This window comes from Halichoeres trimaculatus, unplaced genomic scaffold, assembly GCF_033239565.1.
Source record: "Halichoeres trimaculatus isolate MK-OKI-2021-1 unplaced genomic scaffold, fHalTri1.1 fHalTri1_scaffold_14, whole genome shotgun sequence".
Lineage (NCBI taxonomy): Eukaryota > Metazoa > Chordata > Actinopteri > Labriformes > Labridae > Halichoeres > Halichoeres trimaculatus.
This window is the reverse complement of record NW_027437192.1, coordinates 12362572-12379992: the sequence shown is the minus strand read 5'-3', so window position 1 is coordinate 12379992 and position 17421 is coordinate 12362572. Positions and strand designations below refer to the sequence as shown.

The 17421-nt window shown below is 40.1% G+C and overlaps 1 protein-coding gene across 2 annotated transcripts in view; it reads right to left on the bottom strand.

Annotated features, from left to right (window-relative positions):
- LOC141802937 (TGF-beta receptor type-2-like) overlaps positions 1-16324 on the bottom strand; it is a 44562-nt gene extending 28238 nt beyond the window's left edge. Inside the window, exons 1-2 of one of the 2 annotated variants that reach the window (XM_074686761.1) lie at positions 16257-16324; positions 13815-13875 (exon numbers count right to left, since the gene is read on the bottom strand). In XM_074686761.1, coding sequence (XP_074542862.1) covers positions 13815-13842 — 28 coding nt within the window. In that variant the 5' untranslated portion in view covers positions 13843-13875; positions 16257-16324. Of the gene's footprint in view, positions 1-13814; positions 13942-16256 lie in introns of those variants that run through there. The other variant, XM_074686760.1, reaches the window with a different exon arrangement.
- Between the last annotated feature and the right edge of the window lie 1097 nt (positions 16325-17421).

The following is a 17421-nucleotide window of genomic DNA, read 5'->3' as shown; positions in this document are numbered from 1 at the left end:
TCCTTAAAGTATTCATTAAATTACATTCCTCTGCTCCTTTCTTGGAGAGGTGCCAAGCTCTCAGTTAATCAAGGATGACATGAGAAGTGTTGAGGGTCACTCCATATCTCTGGGTGTTCTTATTGAAGACACACAGAGGTTAAGTCCACCCTAACACTAATAAATTACCCGTTATTGCTGGGGCTTTGCAGACATGTGTTTTTGCTCTGCATACTCAAGGCGTGATGTCAGGTTTCACTTGTGACCCTGTGACCCCGGAGCTTATAACTCTCCACACAGGACGTCTACTCCCTCTTACAGCACCGCCTCACTCAGCTTTATTATCAGGTCTTATGTAGCTGCTGGGGAGCCTGTTAAAGCGGTGTGTAGTGGGAGTTTAAAGAAGCTTCTTAAAGCTGCAGAGCTTGACTCCAAAGTAACAGATCTGTTTGTTCATGGGCTTATTGTAAATGACAAATGAAAATTAAAAAATGTGAAGCTTTTAGTCTAACTGTTAAAACATTATTTACACTTTATTAGAAACAGAATTTTTAAGGAAACAAAACTCTTGGGTTAGTACAATCAATCCCACAGCAGTCTAATTCAATCAATAAACAATTTAATTCTTATCTATTATTACTTTCTGAAATAAAACCTCATATGTTCATTTGTTCTTATGGCAGAGAAACATATTAAACCATCCCCAATGTCTGTTTTGATACAGAGTGAAAGCAGCTACAGGGATAAATAAAACAGAAATTTCACCCAAAGTAGTCAAACTGACTAATACAGAAAATAACATAAAAACAACAGCAACCACCATTGCAAAATACAGCATCTAGATGAAATGATATAAAAAGCAATTTGTGTTTTAAATCATTCAGAATAAACTGCAAGATTACAGTTGTGCATCCCACAGTGGGATGAGAAGGACCAGTCACTTACCATTGGGTCAGTAGGGTGCGTGAGAGTGCAGCACTAAGACTCTAAGCTAGGAGAATGATAGACCATTCCTGAATAAGATTTGTTTTAAATTTAGATATTTTTGTGTAGTTTTGCCTTTATTGATATGATAAATAGCAAATGTGAGGTGTAGAGAGTGGTTGATGGATGCAGCAAATGGTCAAGGCTGGGAGTTGAGCTAGCAACAAGGACTACTGCCACTTGGTTGGGGTAGATGTGGCGTACAGGCCTAAACTGAATATTATTTAAAATAGTTTGAAATTAATGTTAAAACTTTAAAAGATTTAGATATTTTATTTGACAAATCTGTGATGAAATTATAGATTAAGTTTTTTTACCTGCATTCTATCAGAGATGGAAACTACTTCAGAGCCAATTAATTAGGTCCAAACGTCATTTTCCACCACATGCCAACAAGTGGCAGCAACAGGGCTGCATTCATTGACTGTGTAATATATGCACAAAATCTCTGTGACGTCACCCAACTGTTCCTGATACAGAATAATGAAGCCTTTTGTTGGCGGAGGCCATATTGGAAATGCTGACTCAGGAGGTGGGCCTCCTTACAAACAGCTAAAGAGCGCCAGACCCATAAGTCATGTGAGCTGCACCTCCGGTTGGTCAAATTTGTGATCTCCATATCTTCTAAACCACTTAGTTAGAGAAAAAAAATGAACCCCTCATACTGTGTGTGACGATAATGAAATTAGTCTTTCGGACCCAAGGTTTTTTTTTTTTTTTGTCTTGGTGTGTCCTTGCTGCGTCCATCCAATTAGACACAAAGTGTAAGGTTTGCATTGTGTTAGGAACTCATTTTGCTCTTCACCAATTTTCTGAAAGAACATTTAGTTTAATCACTAAAACTGATGCCATTTGAGAGGAGATCTTTGCAGGAGGAGCTGGGGGTTAAATGGCAGAGACCTGAACGGATGGGAATCATAATTAAACAACATTCCAGTGATGCAAGGAGGGATTACACCAGGTGTTTCCAAAGAGCTGTTGTAGACAGACTGACTCGGAGTATGTAGTGATGCTAATGCTTTATTTAGGTTCCCCTGGCTCTTTATATAGTCCAGGTGTCTTTGATAGTTAATTACCTCTTTTGTTACCATTAGTTGGAAAATGAGAGGGATACAAATTTCAAGCCAAAATCTTAAGCTTCAATTGAATGTAGGAATGATTAGTAAAAGTTGTCTGGATGATGAGCCAACAATGTGACAACCAGCCCTGTTCTCCCCTAATATTTGCTGTTATTTCCTCTATTGAACATTGTTCTTGTGGATTTTTTCAGTAATTTGCAAATCTGTTTGATCCCCAAAATTTAAAAAAAGTATCTAATTGGCAGCCTTTTGAGCTATTAAAGCTGTTTGTAATTCCAACGTTAGAGCACGAACAGGTATTGGTGATGACAACTGTGTTTAATTTTAGCATTTCTTCTACCACATAATATCAGGCCTCACTCTGCTAAAGGGTTTTTTTCTGCCTACTCTGACCTTATTTTACTTTGGGCCCTGAAAACCATGTGCAGTTGTGTGTATGTGTGTGAATGTGTGGGTGTGTTTAAGCCTGGCCATTCAGCACTGCAGGACAAAGTCCAAGCCACAAGGTGGAGACCCGACAGCACCGTGAGCCCAAAACAGCCTTTCCTCACTGACCTCAGCAAATGTGGTGTCCCAGAGGATCACAACATCCTGCTCGCTGACCACAACAGCCAAACAAACTGTGACTTTATCTGCTTCATTTCAACAGGAAACACCCAGAAGAGCTTATTTAAACATGATCTGTTTTAGTGTTTCTCCATGTGCCTTTTTCACTGTTACTTTAAACTCTCCCTCTGAACAAGCTTCTGAGTGTTCTCCTGCCTGTAAACCTCCTCTCCCCTACCTCATTGCACAAACACAGATAAACAAACGGCAGGCAAACATCCTGAGTGGTATTATGCTCGATAGCAGGTGGTTGGCGTTCCTGTAAACGGCTTTGGTCGTGTGGAAAGGTAAACAGAGCGACCCGATGACAAGTCTCTGGACGCATGCCTTGAGATAACACCGATGGCAAACAAGTGACACGCTGCAGAACATTACAAAGGCATTTGGAGGTGTCAGTCTCTTTGCACCTTCTCTGCACTTTTACAGGAGGAAAGTGGTTTAACAAGCACAGCATCTCTCCCACACAGAAGAGTATATGCATATATTGTATGCACATTTCTTATACGATCTCTCCCCCGCACTGTGTGCCAACTGGAGGTATGCCACAGGAGGAAACCTGAATCATCAGTCAGCACCCAGCTGAGGGACTGCAGGTACTGCAAAGTTATAAAGGTGCTGAATTGCTTGTAAAACTAAGAACAATACCAAACAATTATGCAGAAGTTCAGCTTGGGAAAGTTATGTTATGTGTCTATGTCTATTATTTTTTTACTCCCATTTAGATTTTGTGTGTTAACTGTGCTTAACTCGATTGAAAACTACTCTTTTCCAAAAGTTTAGGAAGATAGAAACAATACAAAAACTTGCAGAAACTCACATGTCATGTAGTTGTGCCATTCAAAGACTGATTAAAACATGCAAGTAGAAGTGATGCCACCTACAGCTTTCTGAAGAGTGTTTTGTGACATATGGCACAAAACAATCAGGTAATTTTGTAAATCAGAGCCATCTTCAGGCACACTGCACATGATTAAGACTTAAACACTGAATGAATATGAATTGAGGGATCTTTTGCTCCTCTTTTGAGTTCGATTTTAGGGAGTAGTCAAACTGTGAGGTGAACATCTGCCTCTGGGTTTTCCTCGTTAATCCTACAGATACCTTCCTCACCCCAGAGAGCTCACGTCATCCCACAAAGTATTTTGGTAACGCTGGATAACACAGGATTTAGAATAGAAAGTGTCTTCTGAGGATCTGAGATGAATGTGCATACATTTACGAGGTCAGAAAGTCAAAGGTGAAATGGTGAAGATAAAATGAAGGGAAAAAGGTTTCTCTGCCTGCCTGTCTGTCTGACTGCATGTTTATCTTTTTGTTTGTCTGTCTGTCTGTCTGACTGCATGTTTATCTTTTTGTTTGTCTGTCTCTCTATCTGTCTGTCTATCTGACTGCATGTCTATCTTTTTGTTTGTCTGTCTGACCGCCTATTTGTCTGTCTGTCTTGAATTTACTACCTTTTTAAGAGCATGCAGCAGCATGGAGCTACAGTAATAATTAAATTTGGCTAAAGCTAGCATTTATAAGCTAAAGCTCAGTCACTGTGTTGCATGTATGCTAGTGTTACTTTGAACCTTTTGTACCCTTAAGTACCCTTTTAAAATGAGGATTTCATTTTGTTATATTTCAGGGCCCATTATTTGCTGAAGCACATTTTGTTTGTGTTGAATAAGTATTATAAGTCTTTCTTGTATTGGATGCATGTTTGCTGTCCTTAGCGACTCCTGTAGTCACGTGACAGACTCAGGAAACAAAGTGGATTATAATGAAGTATGTTTTGTGTTTTTATTGTCAATAAATGAGTGTGTCGAGCTTCACGGTTGTTTTACCTCACACTCGGAGGCCAAATGCTGACTCAATGAGTAAAAAATCCTTGTCGTCACTCAGGACTGGTTAGTAACAACAAGTACGTTTAGAAAATCTACAGAAAGAAAAGCAGAAGTTTAGATAGCCACTACACCTATGTTGCTCCAGTTGTTAAGTGAGTACATTTGTTAAGCTTTTTCAAGCATTAGCAGTAACTGAGGAGCTTAAACATTTTAACAAATAGCAGTAATCTCTCAAACTTGGGTTAAAAGTCAACGCAATAAAAGTGAGTTGCCTCTCTGTCGTGTTGACCCAAACTACTGTTGTAAAACTTGGTTTATTTGGTCATGAAGATTTTATGTGCACCAAAACTGATAGCAGTGGGCTGCTGTCAGACAATTGCTGACTCTATGATGGAGTCAGTGATCCACTTTGCTTTGACTACTTTATTTGGTGATTTTCTGGTGAATCTACTCTACTGTGTGAGGTTTACTAAATGCTAGGCCATGGTGGGGTTTTTCAGTCCTTTTCCAAAAACCTCTAAAAAATGAAAAATATTTGGTGAAAGCCCCATTTTAACCAAGCAGTCCGGTTTAGATCAGTGTGGTTTGGTACGGTTTTGTTTCCACAGCCAACAGCCAACCGTGCTCCCTTGGTAGGCCGTGTGTAAGCCAAATGTCAGTGTGATGCCATAGCAGCGCGACACAGTGTACCCCACTAATAAATCCAACCAAGAAGAAAAATGCAACACAGTAAACAAAGAGCATATATGGAAGGTATCCAGCAATTTGCCTTCTTTGTGATTGGCATGTGGCTCTTAGTTACAAAATGCAATCAAGCAGCAGCTGTCGCAAGTTAAGTGGTGATTCTTTCAACCAATCAATAGACTCCAGTGTTGTAGCTCCATGATCAGATCCGTTTCCACCCAATGGAAGGGTGCTAAAAAGTGGGACGGCTCGTCTCAGTTATTTGGGGATCTGTCCTGGGAGTAGTCAGTGGTAACGCTGCAAATTCATGCCGTGCCAAGATGAACCGAACGGAACTGCTTGGTGGAAACGAGGCTTAACGTGACTTTTTTGCCCTGTCATGCTAGCAGCTTTGTGTGCTTCAAGGGTGTGCTAACATGGTCTTGAACACAATGCTAACATGGGCATGTTGAGCATGTAAAATGTACATTTTTTTGACATATGCAATAAAACAATTTATATATCTATACAATGGGAGGTCAGTCAAGTACATCCTAAGTAATAGACCCTCTCAGTGCGTGGTCACACTGGCCCTTTGAAGCCAAGCCAAAGCACATTTAAATACTAAAGTCCAGATTGTTTGGCCTGTATAATTGCAAGTGCCGGACCCTCAGGTACAATTTATTTCTCTGTTTTGGCATGCTTTCGAGAGGTGTGCTTCAACATGGTAAACTTCATGCACAAGCACAAGACATGACTGAATGAATTGCTCGAGTACGGCATGGTTCGGATGGCCAGCGTGACCAAGCCCTCAGTTTAGAAAAAAAGCTTGCTAACATTAACTTATTAGCCCTTACGGTAACTACAATAGCAGTATTTGACTCTTAGACAAAGGCCAGAGCAAACTGCCGTCCCAGGCTACACTCAACATTAAATGTCAGGTGAGCACTTGAGTAATAAGTGTATAATGTCTGGAAACTAAGACTATCTGTAGGTCTAAGAGTTTCAAGTACCATCGACCTGATGTGTTTCAAGCTGGACATAGGTGGGTGACTAACCATGAGGCATGAGTTAGCACTTAAAATAAGGAATATGACTTTATTTGGCGGCATAAAAACCCATTAAAATAATTTTGAACCCTCAGACGTGCAGAAACTCAGGTCATTTACAGTAATAAAAAAAAAAAAAATTCATGAACAACTTGTTGCTTTGAAGTTCGCTGCATGCCAGTGGAAGTTCTGAGGAACTCTGACTCAACAAGCCTTGCCACATGGTTTGTTTGCGTGCCCAATACCAACGCACATGGCTGTGCACATGCAGAGTAATTCACAATAACTTCCACACTCCCACACAATGAACTGGAATAGTTTTCTTTGTGCCACTGGTAAACCGAAGGAAGCTGCGATGGTGCGGTCTGACATCAACAGCCCCCCTCTGTCCTCTCATACGGCCGTGCTTTGTCCGACAGCATTAGTCAGATGCTGTAGAGGAAGAGAAGGTTTATCTTATCAGCTTCAAAGGTTACAACCTTTGATATCAAGACACTACTTGGGCCATTGTTCTCTGGTGGAACATTGATAGGTGTCTTAAACAGTGCCAGTGGTTGTTTAGTTAAGAGGACCCAGGCCAGGGAAGTGAATGTATGAGAAAACGCTATGATGTGACTCCCATCTGTGTGACATCCTGTTTCTTGCGCTGGTTCATGTGTTGCAATGATATAACAAACATCAGGTTAGATTAGATTCACTTATCCTTCCATGTTACAGCCAGGCAGCGAAGGCAGTGCTGTTAATTGGTATATGTTGTTAGGCTGAAAGAGTTCCTTTGAATTTAGAAGATCAAAAAGTTGCAAAAAAAGGACCGGATGACTAGTTGAAAGAAGACAGAGCAGAACAAAAAAAAACACCCACACTTCCTTCCTCTATTGAAAAAGTTTAAAGAAACCATCTCTTTCCCTGGAGCATCCCACACATGAACCATTTCAGTGTCTTTTACCACAGATTCATCCCAGTATCTAATTGCTCTGTGGGGGGTTCATGCTGAAGAAGATGGTCATTGGATTCACCAAACCAAGATTACAGGGAACAGACTGTTTAAGCAGAGAGAAAGACATCGTTACGTCGCCCTGCCCTCAATAAAATGTTCCAATATGAGTCCCTAATGTGGTCCAGGATATGGTTACACACAAATGCAAGCCAAGTGTCTCTTATTGGGAGGAAGGAAATAGATCATATGAAAGAATGCTGTGCATACTTGAAAGGAAACATGTGCTGAGCATGTACTGTATGAATTAATGAAAGATGTGATTTATAAGGCTGGTGGCAAAGAAACACACACCATCTTTCACAGAAACCTTTGAACACACACACACACACACACACACACACACACACACACACACACACACACACACACACACATATATATGTGTATATATATATATATATATATATATATATATATATATATATATATATATATATATATATATATATATATATATATATATATATGTTTTTGTCCTGTTTTCTCTGTGGCTACGGGGCTTGTAAAGACAATAATTCATTTACATTAATTACACCATAGTTATGGAACATTGTCATTGGCTTGACCTGGAGATCTGCCTCACTGGGAGAAGGACCAAAAACAACAATTATAAACTTTATGGATGTAGTTTCTTGTCATGTCGCCCAAAAGTTTCTCAAGTAGAGTTTTGAAGTAATTATATTCAAAAAGCTGACTCAACTAAACTTAGAGTCAATCAAACATATGATAAAGAGGTGGACTTGAGGTGTTTTTTTTAGCCTGCTCACTAAAAGCTACAGTGTGTCCACCTGTTAAATGAGCTGTGCTCCTTAATATACAAAACTTGTGACTTGTAATCTTCAAAACTTAAAACAAATTCACTCAACCATAAAGTGTGTGCTGATAAGGAAATTAGCTAATCAGACATAAGTCGTTATTTTGAACCAGGTGGTGTTTTTCCAATAAAGACAGGCTTTTTTTAAAATGTGTGTGTGTGGTTTCCTGCGCTTCTGGAACCAACCAAGTGGACACATCGGGGACTTAAGATATTAGACAAAGGATGGCTTTTACTTGTTTACTTGCTGTTTTCTTCACAAAAGTCTTTAAACTTCTACCAACAACAAAAGTCACACAAAATGATACACGACCGAAAAGTAAGAAACAGATACCTCGCTGGCTGTATCAACCCCAGAGGGAATGAGAACACCAGTAAAGAGCAACAAAAAGTGAACTTCCAAAAAAGTGCTGGAACGGAAATACAGAACACATTTGGTTTCCATTATTCCTTTATGACATTAAACTTAGATCTGACTAAAGCAAAATAAATAAATAAATAAATACACAAAATGACAATTAATGATGTTTCTACTTCCTCATCAGCTTCAGCTCTTGAGACTGGCGGGTGCCATTACACAAAAAGCTGACAAGTTAGCTTTCATTTTCACATTTGTTCACATTTTTTTTCTCAGTTGATGTCTAAGTGCTGCCCCCTGGTGGACAAAAAAAGATTCTTAGTGTTCAGCCACAAGTGACCAGCCCTTTTTAAGTGCCATTTAGGCCATGTCCACACATAGCTAGGTATTTTAAAAAAACGAATATCCCCCCCCTTGTTCATTCTTGAAAATACTTTTGTCCACACGCAACGGGCAAATCCGCCGATAAGTGCAGCTCAAGGCATGCCAAACCCATATTTTGTAGCATTTTCCAGATGTAAAACCTGTGCCAGCCAATCAGAATGAGACCCCACAGCTGTCGCCCCAGCTGTGACGTCTGAGAACCAAAACTCTGTTAATTGGTGTCCACACGAAACAATGCAACCAGAGTTTTTCCAAAATCTTCACTTTGGCTGGAGTTTTCAGAAAACATCTTCTTCAATGACATGAAGCTGCGGTTTTGTGTGGACAGGCATAAATGTCTAAAAATTATATGCGTTTTCCTTAATGATTGGCTACATGTGGACATGGTCTTAGACCAAGCATAATGCACAAACATTAACAGTTTTAGTAACTGTCTCAGTTTAAGCCCAGCTGTTTTGCATGCTGGCCAAGTGTCATACTAATATCGTGCATGAGCATTTAAAGAGAGATTTAAGGAGAATTTTTAAATTTTACTGAATGAAATCTGAGCTTATATGAGTATGATATACCAGATTATGAAGTAGACCTTGGCCTGTTGCTAATTTTACAGCCAACCTATAAAAATGAATGTTGCTTTGGGATAACATGTTTCTGCACAGAACTGTTTAATGCAAACCTTTTCTTAGAAAAAAAGTATATTTTTAAGTCCACCTTCAAAATTTTTTCAAAGCCCGATTCAAGTGGTTTACTTAGAGCAGCAATATACAAACAGCATCCATTGGTTCACAGTTGGCTCATTGTGGAACACAGCCTAGAGGTGGGGGGACGGGCGTATGCAGAGAAAACCATATTTTCAATGACATACAACAAGCCACACTCCAAATACATTCAGCAAGCGAGCCCAGTGATCGTGGCTTCCCCAGAAACCCACTTCTAATAAGCCTCCAACATCAAACTGTTTGAAGGGCAGGTCCTCTGTGGTCTCAGCAGCCACATGCGTATTTACAAACATCTGTAGATTCCCCTGATGAGACCAAAGCTTCTGCTGTGGACTTCTCATGGGAAAATAACTGCAGAGATGGAGATGAAACAACATTTGAGCCAAACACAGTCCTGCAGAAGGATCAGAGTTAGATGACAGTATATTAATGTCTCACCCAGAGCCTTCCCACCCACAGAGGCCCTGCTGGACTCACAGGGACTCATGAGAGGATCGTACACAAAGGAGCCGGCACGTAATTAAAACAACAGTTAAAAGTTGGTACGGACAGAGTTTCACTAATGAATTGGAGAGCTGACGTTTATTAAATCTCTGTGACATGATTCATTTTAATTATCATACAACTAATTAACACACTGGTTATCTACAGGCTCATAACACTGACATTTTTAATGGATTTCACTGTTAATTTGATAACACTTTAATGGTTTTTATCATTCTTCAAATCTGATTATGAAGACAGAAGTGTATGAATCAATCAGGCTACTCTTTCAAGTGGTTACTTGGTACTCTCATTTCTCTCCACAGTCCAAAAAGATTCTTTTTAGGTTAGACCAATACATGGTGTGGGATAAAATTTCATGCCTGCATAAGAACCTGCAGGTTCCCAATACTTCAACTGCTCTGAAGAATATCTGCCATCCTGGTTAGTTAAGAGTGATTTTACTTCTTCTGATCTTCTTGGAAGAAATTGGTAGCTGCAGCAATTTGGTAAAGCATGCATTCTGTTGGTTGTCACCATAGACTGTAAAATAAAAGGACGTCATCTTGCTCAGCTCGAATTGAGGTCGCCACGAACACTGCTCCCCCTGGTGGCTGGCTGCAGTATAGGTAAAAAAAAAATCAGACTCTCCAGTCATTCCAGATGAGCTGTGGTCAAACTGTAAAAAATTAATACACTTCGTAGAAATGTTTTCTTGGGATTGAATGTCTAAATCTAAGATAGCTGCCAAATTAGTACAACTCTGAGGACTTCTTATGCTACAGATCCCCTCAACCCCCTGCTGTCAGTCCAGTGCACATTATTCAGTTCCCTCAAACATCTTTAAAACTACTCATAAACACAGGTAAAATCAAATAAACTTTAAGCCAACTGCTCAAAGCAAACCCCTCCTCAGTGTCTGGCTGAACCCTTGATCCCAAGCAAACAGATGTATGAGATATTAGATGAATTAATGCTCAGTGTCTGAGGGTCAACGATTACACTTCCTGTGACTGCAGAGTAGATCAGCTCAGGCCAGTGTGTACATGCTGGGTGTGCCAGCACAGGAAACAGCACTCATCCTGTGCCACCTTCTGCTCTTGTTGCAGGCAGGAAATACCACCATGACCCAACACTGATAAGGACATGAGCTGAACCATGGCCATGTGGTCACGACGCCACACAATAGAGGAACCTTATTCTCTGCATTTTGGTGTGTGTGGCTGAGAGGAGTGAAGACTAATAGGCGTGTGAAAATGCAGGAAAAAAAGTAAGAACTCCGACAATAAAACTCATGATTTTGATTTGTCTTTTTCAAACATTTCATTTATATGAATCAAAAGTAGTTTGTGCTTAGGCATTAAAGGTGTCTTTTCCCATTTTCAATGGCAAAATGATGCAGAATCAAGGCACAAAGCAAGATGCAATATGTTGGTGAGATGAGCCTATGTTTTTGGCCCTACCATGAAATAAATAAAACAAAGTGACATCTTTTGCCAGGTTGGTTTTATCAAACTATTAAAACCCAGTTTCCACCAGTTTAGTTTGATTTGTCTTGACAAGGCATGCAATTTGTGGCATTTCCACTGACTAATCCCAGTACAGATCCCCAAATAACAGTGATGACCGTTCCACATTTTGGGACCCTTCCGCTGGGGTCAAAGAAGGTGGCACCAGAAGGTGGTGCTACAACACTGTAGTCTGTTGATTGGTCGAAAGAATCATCACTTACTCAGTCAGTCAGTCAGTCATGCTAGTTTGTAGCTGACGCATGTATCCGCACCCGGCTTACACTCTGCCCACAATGAGGGGGTACAGTTGACTGTGGAAACGCAAACAGGATCAGTCTTAAAAGGAGCGCATTGGTGATTTCATTCTACTGATGCATACTTTAGTTGAGCATCACACATTTTTAACTTTTTTTTGAGTTTAGCATGCTAGCTGTATGTCTGAAAGTATCCTCTCAAGTGTCCATCTAGGGTGCTAAGATGCCCACTAAATTATCCGCTTGGGAGCCGCTAAAGTGCCCTCTTGTATGGGAAAAAAAACATGTTATAGTACACTCTTGGGAGACAAAAATGCACTGCACGTGCCTTTTTTGCATGAAACTTTCCTAACTTGTTTCCAAATTCTATAAAGATGCAGAAGCATAGCAAGGCTTAGAAAGCAGACTGAATATATGGGAAATAAAGGAAAGACTTAATTTATTAATCCCTGAAGAAAAATGTAAATTTTTCACTCTGTTGCGGAACATGTTGTTCACATATGAGCTGGAAAAACAAACATTCACACACATGAGCCTTTGGACATGCACTGAAGGAGAGATATTAAGGTAAGGGGCGGCACATGGATATGTACCCCAAGTACCTGCAGGCCAGGTGACTTGTTAAAGGTCACCTCGGCATTACTAAAGAAGTGAACTCAAAGTTCTCAAACAAGCACTCCCAGTGTACTTATGATCATGTCATGACTTGAACCGATGACTTTTCCAGACCAAATCCCCACAAACTAATACTGAGCTCAATCAGCTGTATCAACACATACTTGTACATCTCTAAAACTTAGTCTGTTATTTGGGTATTTGGAAAAAGTGGTAACTGACAGTAATACACACTGGGATGTTTTCCTTTTTATGTGCTCATAACAAGACTTGTGAAACATTTACTACTGTAAGTTGGAGTTGAATGATCAATCTGCCGAGTTCTTGGGGGATTTATTCCACTTTTAATCATAAAATGCGTTTGATGCAACTCACTTCAGCTGAGCACAAAGTGAACATGTTTTTTTGGCCCAGTGAGAAATATGTCAGACACTCTGAGACGCAGCTGAAATGCACCACTGTGACGTCAATAGTCCAAATGGATTCAATTTAACGCCTCATTCCATGAGCTTTTCCTCAGCCAAAGCAGTCCTTCTCCCTCCCTGGTATCTGAATTCACCGTGACTGTGAACATGCATTTATTCTCAGCCACTCCATGGAAAATTGAGGCGAAGCTCAGCTCTTGTGGAGGACTTTGATCATGGAAAACCTGCATGCAATTTCTTCCTTTTAAACAAACTGTGCATGACATAAGAGCGAGATTGAATCTCACTATGTTCCCTCCGAGCCCTGTGCATCATCCCAGCATGCAAATGACAGGAAAATTACAGTGCTCCTTTAATAGAGCCATTGCGGGCTTTGTTCGGTACAATCACAGTACTTCAGCTGCATATAGAGCCGCTAATGAGGCTCAGAACAGACTGCTGATGCAATATTATCAAATATTCTCCAGTGAATACAAGCTGCACAGATTTACTCATGTCAAGCTGAATACTGATGTCTGTTTCTGTTGAATGTGCTGCCTCCAGATAAGATTCCTCCACTTGGACAAAGGCATCAATTTCACACACAGTTATCATCTGATCTAATGAAGTTCACTCCTCCAGCTCAAGCCAAACACGTCGTTCTCTTCACCAGATTCTGTTTCGTGTTTATCCAAACGCAGCAACTGCCAGCTCTGGCTCTCTTGCTGCGAGGACTATTCTTGCAGAGTGCTCCCACCACTTCCCCTGACACCGGTAATGATTTAGATATTTCACGGAAGACAGGCTATCGAGCTTAAATCTGCCTGGGTGCAAATCTGAAAGTTCTTATTTATTAACCTCTTCTTCATATATTTTTGCTGGAATTCACCATAGGGTCTATTTTGAAATATGCTGTTTCTCAGACTCTGCCTGAAAATTTGGCCCAACGAAAACCTCACTCCCTAAAAAACAACATTAAGCAATAGTTCCTACATACCAAGAATTCTTTGATTGAAAATAGCAAGAAACAGCTCAAAACAGCTCAAAACAAAGCAGCGGTGCACTTCTTGTATATCTTTAAAAACCTACCTGGTCTCTTGTCTGCTTTGACTCCCATCTTTCCTGTTTAGTTTTGCATCTGGTTGCATCACTGAATGTGGGAGAGGGAAACACAGTGTTTACCACATTCTAACAACTGAGTCTTACAACATAATCAGCTGCTGCGTGCACAATACTAACACTGTCAGAGATGTGTTGGCCTTTGTTGACATGGTAGAAAGAGTTTGTCTCCTTTGTGTTTGAGCTGCTCTCTCAAACTGTTTCCCACCACTTACTTTCAAAGATCAGAACTTGGAGTACTTTAAATGTTTCAGATGGGTGTTGTAATTTGCTTCTCAAGCAGGAAAGAACATTCATGATGTGCTTTTTGAATGCAAGATTAAGAAATCCATGGCTGAAATACAGGGGATTCAATTTATTACGTTGAATTTGCAACATTTATACGTCTCTCTCAGGTGGCAGAGCAGACCGGCTCTCAGCTATAATAGATTAGCACAGGAAGGTTTCCATAAATGTGCTTTCAGTGTGCTAAGATTAAATTCTGAGTGGGAGCGGGTGAGGAGTCCACATAGCTCTCCATTCAGGACTATATATTCTGGCATAATGTGTTGGGCATAAAAGCCCATTTTCTCCACAGCAGCCCATTTTCATGCACGCCAGGCCCTGTCCTGAAACTCTGCAGAGGAAATGGACCACACTGCGTCTATTTCCAGGACTACCTTATTAAAATGCATTGCCGTTGTGGCTCAACTTTTACCTCAAGTTGCTGCCTAAGCTCTTTGTTTTAAGTGCAGCTGCTGGGTGAGGTGAAATTTTCCTCCACCACAGGATGGCTGTGTCCTCAGCACATTGTTAAAGGCGCTTGAGGTGAAAAGGTTGAGCACTTCTAATCTGATAAGAATGAAGAAGTGAAAAAGTGTGTGTGTGTGTGTGTGTGTGTGTGTGTGTGTGTGTGTGTGTGTGTGTGTGTGTGTGTGTGTGTGTGTGTGTATTCAGGGATTTTCCAACTGACAAAAATATTGTCTGCATTATCTGATCCCTTGCCAGACAATTAAACAATGACAGTAGTAGTGGCCCTGGATGGCTGTATTGTATACACAGGAAAACCATCACTGCTACTTTTGGGCACAGCCATCCAGAGGAAAGAGTGCGGTCACCTGAAATCAGCCACAAAATTACAGCTGGCTTTTCATACTTGGATTTTTTAAGTGGGCCCATTGTGTCCGGGACAATTTACGGTGTGCTGGAACAGGAAAGTGTAGTGTCAAACTATGCAAAATATTTTGAAAGAATGGTTTGCATGACTACAAATCATAATCACCCAATTTGGAGCCGATCATTTCCTGACTGCCGGCTGAACTAAATGCTGCCACACAAAGCACAGAGAGTAAACTGCTCTTAGCAGTCTGATAGGTCAGAAAGTACGAGCTCACTACCACACAAAATGTCAGCAGATAAATATCATCAAACCATAAACTCACTTCAGAATAGTCCTCATTGGTCCAAAGCGTCACCTTTAAGCCCTTTCCTGGATCTCCCTACTTTTACTAAATCTTTTGATCTTTGTAAGTAAGTTCAGATGACATTAAGTGCCATAAGATACACTGAAAAGAAGACTTGTGGCAACACATCTGCTCAAATACAAGGATGTGACTGAGAGTCAGCCATGTCTGGAACAGCTGTACATATCTTGGTTTAAATTAGGGATTTTAATCAAAAAGAAACAAAGAATAAAATCTCTTTATGAAGACAATGGCCTATTTTGCAGTACTTGTGCGTGGGTGAAGAAAACACAAATAATTAAGGTAAATTCTACAAAGGCTAGCTAGCTGTCTTGTGGTTAGCTAACCTGTTGATAATGTAAAAGATGGCAAAGCAGAAGCCCCAAGAGTGATAAAAAAGTAGTTGCTTGGGGCTTATATGAGGTTAGCTGTGAAGCTAGCTTAAGCAGAAGCTTTGAAATACAGTCAAAAGTTTAAGCTACTTTGCACAGGGCTCACATGTTGTTAGCAAGTAAACAGCTAGCTTTAAAAGAGGCCTTAGATGTTTGCAAACATTCAAGGCTATCTGTTGTTAGCTAAATCTTTGCAAAACCCAACAACAACAAAAAAGATAACACAACTACAAAAAGATAATGCAAACACAAAGAAAAAATTTAAACACAAAAGTAGAAAAAAGAGAAGAAAAACAAAAACACAGAAGTAGTAATGAGAAAAGAAAAGCAAACACAGAAGTAGAAACAAGTAAAGAAAAAAGGAAAACTAAATTGGAAATAAATAAGAAAAACAAAAACACAAAAGAAGAATAAAAACAAAAATTAAAACAAAAAGAAGACATGCAAAAAGAAAATATCCAATCCCACAAGAAAAACGCAAACACATTAATGCAATCGAAAAGAGAAAAGAAAAGAAAATGAAAACACAAAAAGAAAAATGCAAACATAAAATAGTGTTTATGTTTTCTTGTTGGTACCTTTTTCTTCTTTGTTGATGTCTTTCTGTCTTTTTTTCTTCTCGACATTGTGGTCATGTTTTACTTTTCAGGGCCACCATAGAAGAGATCTGAAAAGCCATTAAAAAGTTAGTCTTAGTATGCATATGTGGTAGCTTCAGTCACAAAAACAAGCAAACAATGAAGATTTGCTCACAGTGACCAGCCAGCTAACACAGAAAGAATATCACAGAGAGAAATCACAGGTTCACCTGTTTTTAGCTGTAAGAGCAAACAGGAAGCAAGCTAAATGTTGTCTATAGTCTCGCTGCTGTCGGCTGACCTGTCGTCATTGTAGACAGCTAACTAGAGCAGAGGCCTAAAGAGCAGCGAAAAAGTAAACTGTGCTTGTTAACCTTACCTGGGTCAGGCATCTGCTGTGTCCCCAAAATCTTTCAGTTGACATCCAGTTCACATAATGAAACAGGTTTGGCTGAGTGAGAGGAAGTAGAGGAGACAAGGAAACCAACCTCATTTTAGATTTTTTTTCCAGGTACTTCTGCCAATTTCAGTGTAAAACTCAGCGTAAAACCTTGAGAAGAGATAGTCAGAAAGAAAGTAAGAAATAAGAAATCAAAAGCACATTTTACAACACGTTTGTTATTTTCCACATTAAAACCTAAGACTCAGGCTTGTGCTGACGATGTGTAGACAGTGTTTGCCATTTTAGCTTTCTGTAATCGATGAAAATAACCTGCTCATCCCAGTCTCCATTGCTCATTTTCCTGTCTTCCCACCAGAGGTGACACATGAAGCCCCCAGTGAGAGAATTTGAACTTTCAAAGACACTCTCATCTACCCAGACTCCAGATGTTCTTGCTAAAGCAACATGTACTCATCAGGATTAGCGTATATGCCCACTACTTTTCCCATGCCTTTACAATCCCTCTTCTGAACCGTTGTTTAAATTCCTCTTGAAATCCCTCTGATGTGTAATGGAAAAGCAGCAAGGAATGCCCTGCTGGCACTCTAATACTGCATCATTAGCCACAGCAGAGCCCTTTGCATGCACGTCTTAATCTTCACCACTGTGTACACTTGTTGTCCAGTCGGTGCTATAGCAACAAGGCAGCACTCTGCAAGACCTTCGCTATGATATCTGGAGTTTGGACACACACACATGGAAACACACAACTGGGCAGAGAGA